The sequence below is a fragment of the Oncorhynchus kisutch genome, linkage group LG11 (assembly GCF_002021735.2).
Source record: "Oncorhynchus kisutch isolate 150728-3 linkage group LG11, Okis_V2, whole genome shotgun sequence".
NCBI classification, from domain to species: Eukaryota; Metazoa; Chordata; class Actinopteri; order Salmoniformes; family Salmonidae; genus Oncorhynchus; species Oncorhynchus kisutch.
In genome coordinates, this window is record NC_034184.2 from 8,694,699 (window position 1) to 8,707,780 (window position 13,082).

General features: G+C 45.6%; 1 protein-coding gene across 5 annotated transcripts in view; it reads right to left on the reverse strand.

Annotated features, from left to right (window-relative positions):
* Positions 1-13,082, reverse strand: part of LOC109898960 (protein sidekick-2) — a 651,349-nt gene that overhangs the window by 55,447 nt on the left and 582,820 nt on the right. For all 5 annotated transcript variants that reach the window (XM_031835235.1, XM_031835233.1, XM_031835236.1 and 2 more), the window contains exons 29-33: positions 8,169-8,363; positions 7,320-7,521; positions 6,992-7,095; positions 6,422-6,492; positions 5,425-5,560 (exon numbers count right to left, since the gene is read on the reverse strand). In XM_031835235.1, the coding sequence (XP_031691095.1) occupies positions 5,425-5,560; positions 6,422-6,492; positions 6,992-7,095; positions 7,320-7,521; positions 8,169-8,363 (708 nt within the window). The remainder of the gene's footprint in view (positions 1-5,424; positions 5,561-6,421; positions 6,493-6,991; positions 7,096-7,319; positions 7,522-8,168; positions 8,364-13,082) is intronic.

The window sequence follows — 13,082 nt, forward strand, 5'->3', positions numbered from 1 at the left end:
TCTCAAGCTCTTTCAGGTTGGATGGGATGCGTCGCTACACACTATTTTCAGGTTTTTCGGCCCAGATGGCATCCCAGCCGGGTCCTCAGAGCATGCGCAGACCAGCAAGCTGGTGTGTTTACGGACATATTAAATCTTTCCCTATCCCAGTCTGTTGTCCACACATGCTTCACGATGGCCACCATTGTTCCTGTACCCAAGAAAGCAAAAGTAACTGAACTAAATGACTATCGCCTTGTAGCACTCACTTCGCTCATCATTAAGTGCTTCGAGAGACTAGTCAAGGATCACATCACCTCCACCCTACCTGATACCCTAGACCCACTTCAATTTTCTTACCGCCCCAATAGATCCACAGATGATGCCATCGCCATTGGACTGTACACTGCCTTATCCCATCTGGACAAGAGGAATACCTATGTAAGAATACTGTTTATTGACTATAGCTCAGCATTCAACCCCAAAGTACCCTCCATGCTCATCATTAAGCTTGAGGCCCTGGGTATGGACCATGCCCTGCGCAACCGGGTCCTGAACTTCCTGATGGGTGGTGAAGGTAGGAAACAACACCTCCACTTTGCTGATCCTTAACACTGGGGCCCAAAAGGGTGGTCCCTCCTGTACTCCCTGTTCACCCATGACTGCATGGCCACGCACACCTCCAACTCAATCATCAAGTTTGCAGACGACTAACAGTAGTAGGCTTAATTACCAACAATGATGAGACAGCCTACAGGGAGAAGGTGAGGGCTCTGGGAGTGTGGTGCCAGGAAAATACCCTCTCACTCAACATCAACAAAACAAAGTAGATGATCGTGGGCTTCAGGAAAGAACTTTAAAAGTTTCATCAAGCGCTATGATTAAACTGGCCCTCATGAGGACCACCATATGAATGGAAGACCCAGAGTTACCTCAACTGCAGAGGATAATTGACCAAGCATTATCACTATTGGAGACATATTTTAAGTTTTACAAGTGTATTTTATACAGCTCTGAAACTTGTTTCAAATGCAAAGAAAACACATTGAATGATTTTTAATAGGTTCAAAAAGTTGGTTGAAAGTACACTTACGAGCTTAGATGGTTCTTGAATGAATCAGGTCTCTGCATATAAATACTTAGGGACATGGTTGGATGATGAACTGTCTTTTAAAATGCATATTGACCAACTTTGTAAACGGCTAAACATCAAGCTAGGCTTCATCTATAGAAACAGGACATGCTTGTCCTCTACAAATACAAGACACATTGTGCAAGCTACTTTTATGTCTGTTATAGATTATGGGGATATTATTTACATGCATGCTACGGCATCAACACTTAAATCGCTGGATGCTACTTATCATTGCGCACTTAGGTTTATTACGGGTGCTAGCTACAGAACTCACCACTGAGTTTTATATCAAACTGTGGGTTAGACTTCACTGTCTGTGAGACAAGAACAACATGCTCTCGTGTTTGTCTATAAAGCACTTCTGAATAAGCTACCTTCTTATTTATCATCACTCATCAATATAATAGTTATAATTCCTAAAATCAGGTCTCAAGCCTGGATTACACTTGAGGCCCATGTGATTTCCACAGAGTTGGGTATGGCTGCCTTTTCCTGTTACGCTCCTTGCTTATGGAATAGCCTGCAGACTGAACTTAAACCTGAGACTCTTGTCCCCCTGTCGCCCATTTTAAATATTTATTGGAGGATTTGTATTGTGCTGTTAGGGGAATAACCTGTTAGGGGAATAACCTGTTAGGGGAATAACCTGTTAGGGGAATAACCTGTTAGGGGAATAACCTGTGTAAATGTAGTCTGTTGCTGTATTTTTGTGTTATCTGTGATCGATTTGTTTGTATTGTGTAGTTTCTTAATCATTGTACCTAAACTCTATGTGTAAACATGAATACGCAGGACCCAGCTGTAAAATATACCTTGGTCTCAGTCTGTGTTCCTTGTTGTAATAATAATAAGTTCATTAGAGATACCAGCCTCAGAAATTGTAGCCCAAATAAACGCTTCAAGTAACAGACACATCTCAACATCAACTGTTCAGAGGAGACTATGTGAATCAGGCCTTAATGCACAAATTGCTGCACTAGCACTACTAAAGGACACCAATAAGAAGAAGAGACTTGTTTTGGCCAAGAAACATGAGCAATGGTCCAAATTGGAGAATTTTAGTTCAAACCGCCGTGTCTTTGTGACACGCGGTCTCTGTGAACGGATTACCTCCACTTGTATTTCCGACACAGAGGAGGTGTGATGGTGTGGGGGTGCTTTGCTGGTTGCACTGTTTGTGATTTATTTAGTATTCAAGGCACACTTAACCAGCATAGCTACAACAGCATTCTGCAGTGTTAAGCCATCCCATCTGGTTTGGGCTTAGTGGGACTATCATTTGTTTTTCAACAGGACAATGACCCAACACACCTCCAGGCTGTGTAAGGGCTATTTGACCAAGAAGGAGAGTGGTGGAGTGCTGCATCAGATGACCTGGCCTCCACAATCACCCGATCTCAACCAAATTGAAAAGGTTTGGGATGAGTTGGACAGCAGAGTGAAGGGAAAGCAGCCAGTTATCAAGGCAAAGGGTGGCTATTTGAATCTCAAATATATTTTGATTTGTTTAACACTTTTTTGTTGCTAAATGGTTCCATATGTGTTATTTCATAGTTTTGTGTTCGCTATGCAATGTAGAGAATGAATGAATGGGGCCATGTATCATGAGATTTTGAGTGAAAACCTCCTTCCATCAGCAACGGCATTGAAGATGAAACGTGGCTGGGTCTTTCAGCAATGACAATGATCCCAAACACACCGCCCGGGCAAAGAAGGAGTGGCTTCGTAAGAAGCATTTCATGGTCCTGGAGTGGCCTAGTCAGTCTCCAGATCTCAACCCCATAGAAAATCTTTGGAGGGAGTTGAAAGTCTGTGTTGCCCAGCAACAGCCCCAAAACATCGCTGCTCTAGAGGAGATCTGCATGGAGGAATGGGCCAAAATACCAGCAACAGTGTGTGAAAACCTTGTGAAGACTTACAGAAAGCGTTTGACCTCTGTCATTGCCAACAAAGGGTATATAACAAAGTATTGAGATACATTTTTGTTATTGACCAAGTACTTATTTTCCACCATAATTTGCAAATAAATTCATAAAAAATCCTACAATCTGATTTTCTGGAATTTTTTCCCACATTTTGTCTGTCATTTTCTCTGTCAAGTGTACCTATGATGTAAATTACAGGTCTCTCTCATCTTTTAAGTGGGGGAACTTTCACAATTGGTGGCTGACTAAATACTTTTTTGCCCCACTGTATATGTCTCTCTTTCTGCATGGCCTGGGGGAGAGAGTCTCCTCCAGAATTTTACAACCTGAGATAACAGAACCTGGGTGTAGGAGTGAGAGAGGGGGAAGCCACGATCTGTACCCAGAAAGGGCCACGTCAAGACAGTGCTTAGGGTCATTTTCCTGTTGGATGGTGAACCTTCGCCCCAGTCTGAGGTCCTGAGCGCTCTGGAGCAAGTTTTCATCAAGGATCTCTCTGTACTATGCTCTGTTCATTTTTTGCTCTATCCTGAGTAGTCTCCCAGTACCTGCCATTGTAAAACATAAACACAGCATGATGCTGCCACCCCCATGCTTCACCATAGGGATTGTGCCAGGTTTCCTCCAGACGTGACATTTGGCATTCAGGCCAAATAGTTCAATCTTGGTTTCATCAGACCACAAAATCTTGTTTCTCATGGTCTGAGAGTCTTTAGGTGCATTTTGGCAAACTCCAAGTGGATGTCATTAGAGAGTTGGGCCAGTAACCAAAAGGTTTCTGGATCCAATCCCTGAGCTGACAATGTAAAAATCTGTCGTTCTGCCCCTGAGCACTGTTCCCCAGGCGCTGAAGATGTGGATGTCGATCAAGGCAGGCCCCCGCACCTCTCTGATTCAGAGGGGTTAGGTTAAATGCGGAAGACACATTTCAGTTGTACAACTGACTAGGTATCTCTCTTTCCCCCATGTGCCTTTTACTGCGGAGTGGCTTCTGTCTGGCCACTCTACCATGAGCGCCTGATTGTTGGAGTGCTGCAGAGACGTTTGTCATTCTGGAAGCTTCTCCCATCTCCACAAAGGAACTCTGGAGCTCTGTCAGAGTGACCGTCACGTCCCTGACCAAGTCCCTTCTCCCCCGATTGCTCAGTTTGGCCAGGCAGCCAGCTCTAGGAAGAGTCTTGGTGTTTCCAAATATCTTCCATTTAAGAATAATGGAGGCCACTGTGTTCTTGGAGACCTTGCTGCATAAATGTTTTGGTACCCTTCCCCAGATCCGTGCCTAGACATAATACTGTCTCGGAGCTCTACGGACAATTCCTTTGACCTCATAGCTTGGGTTTTGCTCTGATATGCATTGTCAACTGTGGGACCTTATATAGACCAGTGTGTGCCTTTCCAAATCATGTCCAATCAATTGAATTTACCACGGGTGGACTCAACAATGATCAATGGAAACAGGATGCACCTGAGCTCAATTTCCAGTCTCATAGCAAAAGGTCTGAATACTGTTTTTGATTTTTAATACATTTGCAAACATTTAAAAAAACAGTTTTACTTTTGTCATTATAGGGTATTATGTGTCGATTGATGAGGAAAAAAATGAATTTAATCCATTTTATAAGGCTGTAACATAACAAAATGTGGAAAAAGTCAGTGTCTGAATACTTTCCGAAGGCACTGTATACATAACAAAATGTAGCTAATATTTTCTTACTTAAAAAAACTCTGCTTAAGGGCTTGTAAGTAAGTATTTCACTGTAAAGTCTACACCTGTTGTATTTGGCACATGTGACAAACACAATTTGATGTGACTGTTCTGCAAGAACCAGTGAAAAACCCACACAATCATAGAAACCCACACTAACTTCATCAAAGAGAAATGAAACATCACACAGACATAGAAACCCACACTAACTTCATCAAAGAGAAATGAAACATCACACAGACATAGAAACCCACACTAACTTCATCAAAGAGAAATGAAACATCACACAGACATAGAAACCCACACTAACTTCATCAAAGAGAAATGAAACATCACACAGACATAGAAACCCACACTAACTTCATCAAAGAGAAATGAAACATCACACAGACATAGAAACCCACACTAACTTCATCAAAGAGAAATGAAACATCACACAGACATAGAAACCCACACTAACTTCATCAAAGAGAAATGAAACATCAAATAGTAGAAGACTATTAGAAGGGACTGATTCTAAGAAGTGTAGTGTCAGGTGTCAGGCACAGCCAGTGTTACAGGAAGACAATATAGGAGAATGTTTGGTACACTTTCTGATGGAGTTCTGTGTGGCCTTCTTGAGAGATGGTGGTTGATGTGAGGTTGTAGGAGCGTTGTGGGGAGGTTATGACAATACTCACAGTTGAGCTCGGTCCATGTATTGGAGGGGCTGTTGGCGGTGCGTACCGAGACGCTGCGGAGGCGGTCGTACATGAGCTCCCGGTATCGTATCCCGAAACCCAGGAGGATACCGTTAATCTTCTCCTCAGACGGATGCTGTGATGACAATACATAACGTGAGACTACCATTTTTTTAATTTTTTTAATTTTAATTTTAATTTTACCAGGCAAGTCAGTTAAGAACAAATTCTTATTTTCAATGACGGCCTAGGAACAGTGGGTTAACTGCCTGTTCAGGGGCAGAACGACAGATTTGTACCTTGTCAGCTCGGGGGTTTGAACTTGCAACCTTCCGGTTACTAGTCCAACGCTCTAACCACTAGGCTACCCTGCCGCCCCATTAGGTCATGTTCAACATAGTCTCTTTCACGGACAGTCATATTTACAAAGCCGAGCAAGCTAACTAGATATTTGATTAAAAATATCAATATATTTAATTTATAACTCGCTTTACGATCATCCCATTTATGGCAAGCCCTCCCCGGCAAAGCATGGCCAGTGTACAACAGGACTAAGATAAAGGAGGATTCAAAAATCCCCAGAAAACCGGAGCTCATCCATGGCTGACTCACACAGACAAAAATCCACAGACAACCGGATCTCATCCATGGCTGACTCACACAGACAGAAATTCCCCTGTTGTAAAACATTAGATAACAGGGCCAGAACAAATGGAAAAGAGAGGAGTGAGAGAGAGAACAGGGGAAAGAGAGAAGAGTTTGGATGTCTCGGTGTAAAACTCCTACAGGCAGTAACCTGGGAACTCTCCATCTCCCCGTTATGACCTGCTAATTCAGGTGTTAGTGTTAGAGAGAGGAGGTGTGTGTTCCACTCAGTCTAAGTACACCCTATTCACCGTGCTACCCTCTCATTACCACCCACTGACTGACAGATGACTGGGTTTTTACTGCGGATAGGAAGACAGACATCAGGACCAATCACCACGTCTCTTCTTACCTGCCAGCGAATCAGCACGGATGTAGTTGTGTGTGGTGTGACAGAGAGGATTGTGGGGGCTTCGTCAGGGGCTGCAACAGAAGGAGAGAAAAGAACAAAGGTTGAAAGTGAGGACAATTAGTTGAGACTACCACCAGGTGCAAATAACTTACGCAGTGGTATTCACAGCATACACAACTAAAAATAACATATCACCCACTGGTAAACAAGTCAAATATGGGCATGACATTGATTTGAAGGAAGAACATTTCTTGAATTAAAGTTAGTTCTTCTCGGTTGACATTGTTTGGTTTTAAGTGCAACCCCCCCGTCACACAGCAACCACAGATGGTGAAGATGATATCACCTATTCTGCTGCTGCCAATAATGTCCTCACCACAGCATTACATTAACTCTAACCCAACACTGATGTAAAACATACTTTATAGAACCCCTGCATACAAATGTGTCAATGTGGCAAATCCAAGGACAATGAATACCAAATCATGTGTGGATAATATGATGTCCACAAGGATCTTTATTTTCAATGCAGTAAGATACCACAACTTGAAAACAGTTCAAGTCTCTTACCGTCCTGTAGTGTGGTGATAACTTCACTCTCCTCGCTGTATTCACTGTCTCCTATGTCGTTGGTGGCTTTCACTCTAAACTGGTAGGAGATGAAGGGCTTCAGCCTAGCAACAGAGATGTAACACATGACAACATCATTCTCAGTCGTTACAAGTTTTTTTTCAACCTTTCAAGTTCCATTTAGGGCTAAGTGCAGCTTTTCCAAGCAAATATCTCAAATATCTCAGCTCAAGGGTCTATACTGTTATAGGAAACCTTCCACTATGTACCCCTGTTAGTGCACTGGGTAGGGTGCTAGGTAGTGTGCTAGGTAGGGTCTATACTGTACCTGCCAACTATGTAGAAGCTAGACTCGTGGTTGACCGAGGCAGAGTGGACGGTCCAGTTGCTGTCGGGCAGTTCTCTCAGCTGCACGGTGTAGTAGCGGACCGGAGAGAGGCCATCGCTGCCCGGTTCCCATGACAACAACACGCTGCGGGCCTGAACATTCTCTTGGGGCACCATGGGACGACCGGTGGGCTGAGGGCGAGCTGGGGGGGGGAGACAGAGGAAGAGGGGAAGAGAGAGGGGGAAACAGAGGGGGTTAAAGAGGCTAACAAGGTTAACAACAACAGTTCTACGATAACAGAAAGAAAGTTTGAACTGTGTACTGTCAGTTCTTATCAGGTTAAACAAATGACCACACACAATATCATTAGCCTACAGAACTCACTAACTTCAAGTGCTTGTGTAAAAACACTAAACAAATAGCTTATTACTGCAGATGTAACCGGGCAGAATATGACTCATTGTGCTGAATCTGTAAACCACTATCAGATGAGATGAGTGTTTCTTCTAAACTCGATGGAATTCTCTGTTGTTTACGGTAACTGTCTGACTTAGCCCAGCCACTCTAACATTTTGTGTCAACCCTGAGAAAATAAACCTGTCTGCTCTCTAACACATGTAGACAGTATTCTGTGGTATGCTCTATAAGTACAATAACTCATATGCTAATGTAAACATAAAACTTGATCTAAGTACACAAAATACACAAATATTTCTGGAATGTCCTATAAGCTACAATAACTCATACTATAACTTTTCCATATGTTTTTGGTATATTCAATAAGTACAATAACTCATACACTAATGTGATATAACACGTCATCTGACATATCTTTCAAATCATATTTACCTCTTTTCTCGGTAGTGACCACCAGTGCCTCTGCAGCCTCCCCCCAGCCCTTGCGTGTCTGGGCTGTGATGCGGAACACGTACACTGACTCTTGTTTCAGGCCAGTCACCATGTACTGGCGAGCACTCGGGTTTAAGACGTCCACTGTGGCCGTGTTGCTATTGGTTGAGTTCAGACGATACGTGATCTGATAGGCTGAGAAGAGAAAACAGAAAACACAACATGAAAGCATAGAGTCAGAGTCAGACACTATTAACTTGATGTGAGGATGTACTTGATGAACTTGATGTGAGAAGATATGAGGATTATCCTTAATGTCTATCAACATTTCCACATTTTAAAGTGGAACTGACAGTGTTTTAACTACTTTGCAGACAAACAGACAATCATATCAGTCAAAAATATCAAATACTCAGTTTATGCTTCAAAAACATCTTCATTTGACTCAACATTCCATGATGTACAGTAAGGCATTGTTGGCAGAATAGATGGATGCAGTTCAATGCATGATTAATATAATTCCCCAATACATTTCTTGGTAGTCCCAAAAAACATTGCTGTCGGGTTGTCAATCACAGCTGGCCTAGTACATTGTTTGCTGCCTCCACCCATTCTGGATGCACTCTTTCAGTTTCAATATATTTTGAACAAGAACAGACGATCGGGAAGACGACTGGGAAGGCTGGGAATGTCAATACAATCAAACTAGTAAGGGCAATGATCACAAGTCAGTCATAACGTGGCCAGCGCACTTGTCAAACAAAGCCCGCGGGCTGAATAGGACACACAAGCGTGTATAAATTAGTACACAGTTGAGTCATTAACTTTATAAAATTACAGCCTGATGCGCACGCATAGGTGAATTCAACTTCAACTGCGCTACTTTCGTGTGTCCCATTTACAATGTGTAGCGGAGGGTTAAGTGTACAGACACATGCCAGTCCTAGCTGGGCTACTAAAATGTTGCAGTCTGGCTTCGGTTTATAAAACCTAAATAACCAACAATAAATAACCAAAAAACTAAACCTGCAACAAAACACCATACCTGTAGTCTTATTCCAGCAACATTTGGTGGGTGGGGTTATATCCTTCCTGTTTGGCCCTGTCCGGGGGTGTCCTCGGATGGGCCACAGTGTCTCCTGACCCCTCCTGTCTCAGCCTCCAGTATTTATGCTGCAGTAGTTTGTGCCGGGGGGCTAGGGTCAGTTTGTTATATCTGGGGTACTTCTCCTGTCCTATTCGGTGTCCTGTGTGAATTTAAGTGTGCTCTCTCTAATTCTCTCTTTCTCTCTTTCTTTCTCTCTCTCGGAGGACCTGAGCCCTAGGACCGTGCCTCAGGACTACCTGACTGTCACGGTTCATGAATCCACTGCCTCTCTCTTTCTCTCTCTCTCTCTCTCTCTCTCTCTCTCTCTCTCTCTCTCTCTCTCTCTCTCTCCCGTGTTTGTGTGGGCGTGGTTCCCAATCTCGGCCTGATTGTCTGTGCCAGCTGGAATCACTTATCTTCCCTTTATATGTTCTGTAACCAGTGTTTCTTGTTGTCAGATCGTTGTTACTTCTCTGAGTTTGTGTCGTGTGTCCGTGCTCATCTCTCACCGCCCTTGTGTGGATTATCTGCTGTGCTCCCTCCTACCCATCCGGACACACTCCCCTGGATTTCTCAGCACGCTATCATCAGAAGACGCGCCCTAGTCCCTGGGTCGGATTCCGTCTGAGTACAGTCTGTCTGTCCTGTTGCTGCTGTAACTGTATTCATTAAACCATCGTTGCTTGCATCTTGCATCCGCCTCTGTATTGTCACAGAACGATCTGACCAGACCATGGATGCAGCGAGTTCAACGAGTCTGACCAAATTCATTTCACGCAGTATCACGAGAATGGATCAACAAGAGGAGAACATCTCCAGCACAGGTCGGGCAGTACAAGCCCTTGTGACGCAGGTATCCCAGCTGACCCAACAGTTACGACATCTGAGGGGTCTCGCTGCGCCACCTACACTGGCAGTTCAACCCGCCCCGCCAGAGCCGGATTCCCAGCTAGAGCCACGGCTACCGACACCAGAGGGTTATTCAGGTGATCCTGACTATTGCAGAGCTTTTCTTACGAGATGTTCCATGCAATTCTCGTTGCAGCCACGGACCTTCAACCGTGAACAGTCTAAGGTAGCATTCGTACTCACACTGCTATCAGGCAAAGCGGCTCTTTGGGGAACGGCGGTGTGGGCGAACCAGGACCCATGCTGCACCTCTTTCCAGACACTCTCCGAGGAGATGAGAAGGGTCTTCGATCGGGCCGTGGCGGGTAGGGAGGCGGCCAGACTACTCGCTGACCTTCGCCAAGGAGACCGTTCAGTATCGGAATACTCCATCCAATTCCGCACTCTGGCCGCAGAGTGTCAGTGGAACGAGGAGGCGCAGTGGGACATGTTCCTGCATGGGCTGGAGGACCGGATCCAGAAGGAGATTTATGTTCTGGACCTTCCCAGGAATTTAAATGGACTAGTGGAACTAACCTTGAGGGTCGATGCTCGTCTGAGTCGTATTGGCCGCCGAGCATGCCCTAACAGACCGTATACCGACACGGAGGGCTGGCATGCCAGCGGCGGGAACACGGCCAGTTCAGCCTCCGCTCACGAACCCATGCAGCTGGGGAGAGCTCGCCTCTCCCGGGAAGAGAGGGAGAGGCGGAGATCCCAAGGACTCTGTCTCTACTGTGGTAGAGCGGGCCACTTTATCCACTCCTGCCCGGTAAAAGATCAGGCCCGGTAGTAAGCATGAGGCTACTATCGGGTGGTGTCACCACAGAGAAGACCTCATCATCTACTCTCCTCCCGGTAAGACTAAGATGGGCCACCCACACGCACGACACCCAAGCCTTACTGGACTCAGGAGCAGAGGGTAATTTCATGGACTTCAAGCTCGCTCACAAACTCCAGATTCCTATCACCTCACTCTCGCACAAGATATCCGTCAACGCTCTCAATGGTCAAGAACTCCCCAACATTTCTCACACCACTGAACCTATCACACTCATCACTTCTGGCAATCACACTGAGACACTATCATTTCTACTCATGGACTCACCCCTTGCACTATTAGTTCTCGGCCACCCTTGGCTCACCCAACACAACCCCAGAGTTGACTGGGGTCATAACTCTATATCCATGTGGAGTAACAAGTGCCTTGAGTCCTGTTTGGTGTCTGCTTGTTCGTCTGTGTCTGATTCTGTGTTTCTAGAGGAGGCAGTGGATTTGTCTAACGTGCCCGTTGAATACCTCGAACTGAAGGAGGTGTTCAGTAAGTCCCGTGCTGCTTCTCTTCCTCCGCATCGTCCCTATGACTGTGCAATAGAATTATTGCCAGGTGAGTCTCCGCCTAAAGGCAAGTTATATTCACTCTCTGTTCCTGAGAGGGAGGCTATGGAGAGATACATCTCTGATTCTCTGGCATCTGGATTCATTCGTCCTTCCTCTTCTCCAGCAGGGGCGGGGTTCTTCTTTGTGGGGAATTGATTACCGTGGGTTGAATAACATCACAGTGAAGAATACCTATCCCTTACCGTTGATGTCCTCAGCCTTTGAAAGGTTACAGGGAGCATCCGTGTTCACTAAGTTGGATTTACGGAATGCATATCATTTGGTTCGCATAAGGGGGGGGGGGCGAATGGAAGACCGCGTTTAACACCCCCAGAGGGCACTTCGAATATTTGGTCATGCCTTTTGGGCTATCCAACTCCCCAGCGGTTTTCCAGGCACTCGTCAATGACGTGCTGAGAGACATGATTGATCAGTTCATATATGTTTACCTGGATGACATACTGATTTTTTCTTCTTCTCTCCAGGAACACGTTCAGCACGTCAGACGAGTGCTTCAGAGGTTGTTGGAGAATGGACTTTTTGTCAAGGCGGAGAAATGCATTTTTCATGCACAATCCGTTCCATTCCTAGGTTACATCGTCTCGACTGAAGGTATTCGCATGGATCCTGACAAGGTTAAGGCTGTGGTGGATTGGCCAAGCCCAGATTCCCGTAAGGCCCTACAGAGGTTTCTGGGATTCGCCAATTTCTACCGGCGTTTCGTTCGCAACTTTAGCCAGATAGTCGCTCCTCTTACCGCCTTAACCTCCCCCAGAGTGACGTTCAGGTGGTCCGATACAGCCGAGGCTGCATTCACCAAACTCAAGAGCCGCTTTGTTTCGGCTCCCATCCTCATAGCTCCCGATCCCTCGCGTCAGTTCGTGGTGGAGGTGGACGCTTCAGAGGTGGGGGTAGGTGTGGTACTTTCTCAACGTTCCTCTTCTGACGACAAGATGCACCCTTGCGCGTTCCTTTCCCATCGGTTATCACCTGCGGAACGCAACTACGACATTGGCAACAGAGAGTTGTTGGCAGTGAAGTTAGCACTGGAGGAGTGGCGCCATTGGTTAGAGGGTTCGGGGGTACCTTTTATAGTTTGGACCGATCACAAGAATTTAGAATATATCAGAACCGCCAAGCGACTCAACTCCAGGCAGGCGCGGTGGGCACTCTTTTTCGGACGTTTTGACTTCTCTCTCTCGTATCGCCCGGGTTCCAAGAATGTCAAACCCGATTCCCTTTCTCGCATTTTTGACCATTCCGAACGCCCATCCACTCCCGAGTGCATCCTACCCGGGACCCTAGTGGTCTCCACACTCACATGGGAGGTTGAATCGAGGGTCAAAATGGCCTTAGAAGGGGTAACGCCTCCGCCCGTTTGCCCGCCTAATCGGTTGTTTGTGCCGGAGGGGTGTCGGTCCGATGTTATTCGGTGGGGGCATTGCTCCAACGTAGCGTGTCATCCAGGAGTCAGCCGCACTAGCTTTTTGGTTAAGCAACGCTTTTGGTGGCCACTGATGGCTCGTGACATTCACAGTTTTGTCTTGGCTTGCTCGGTT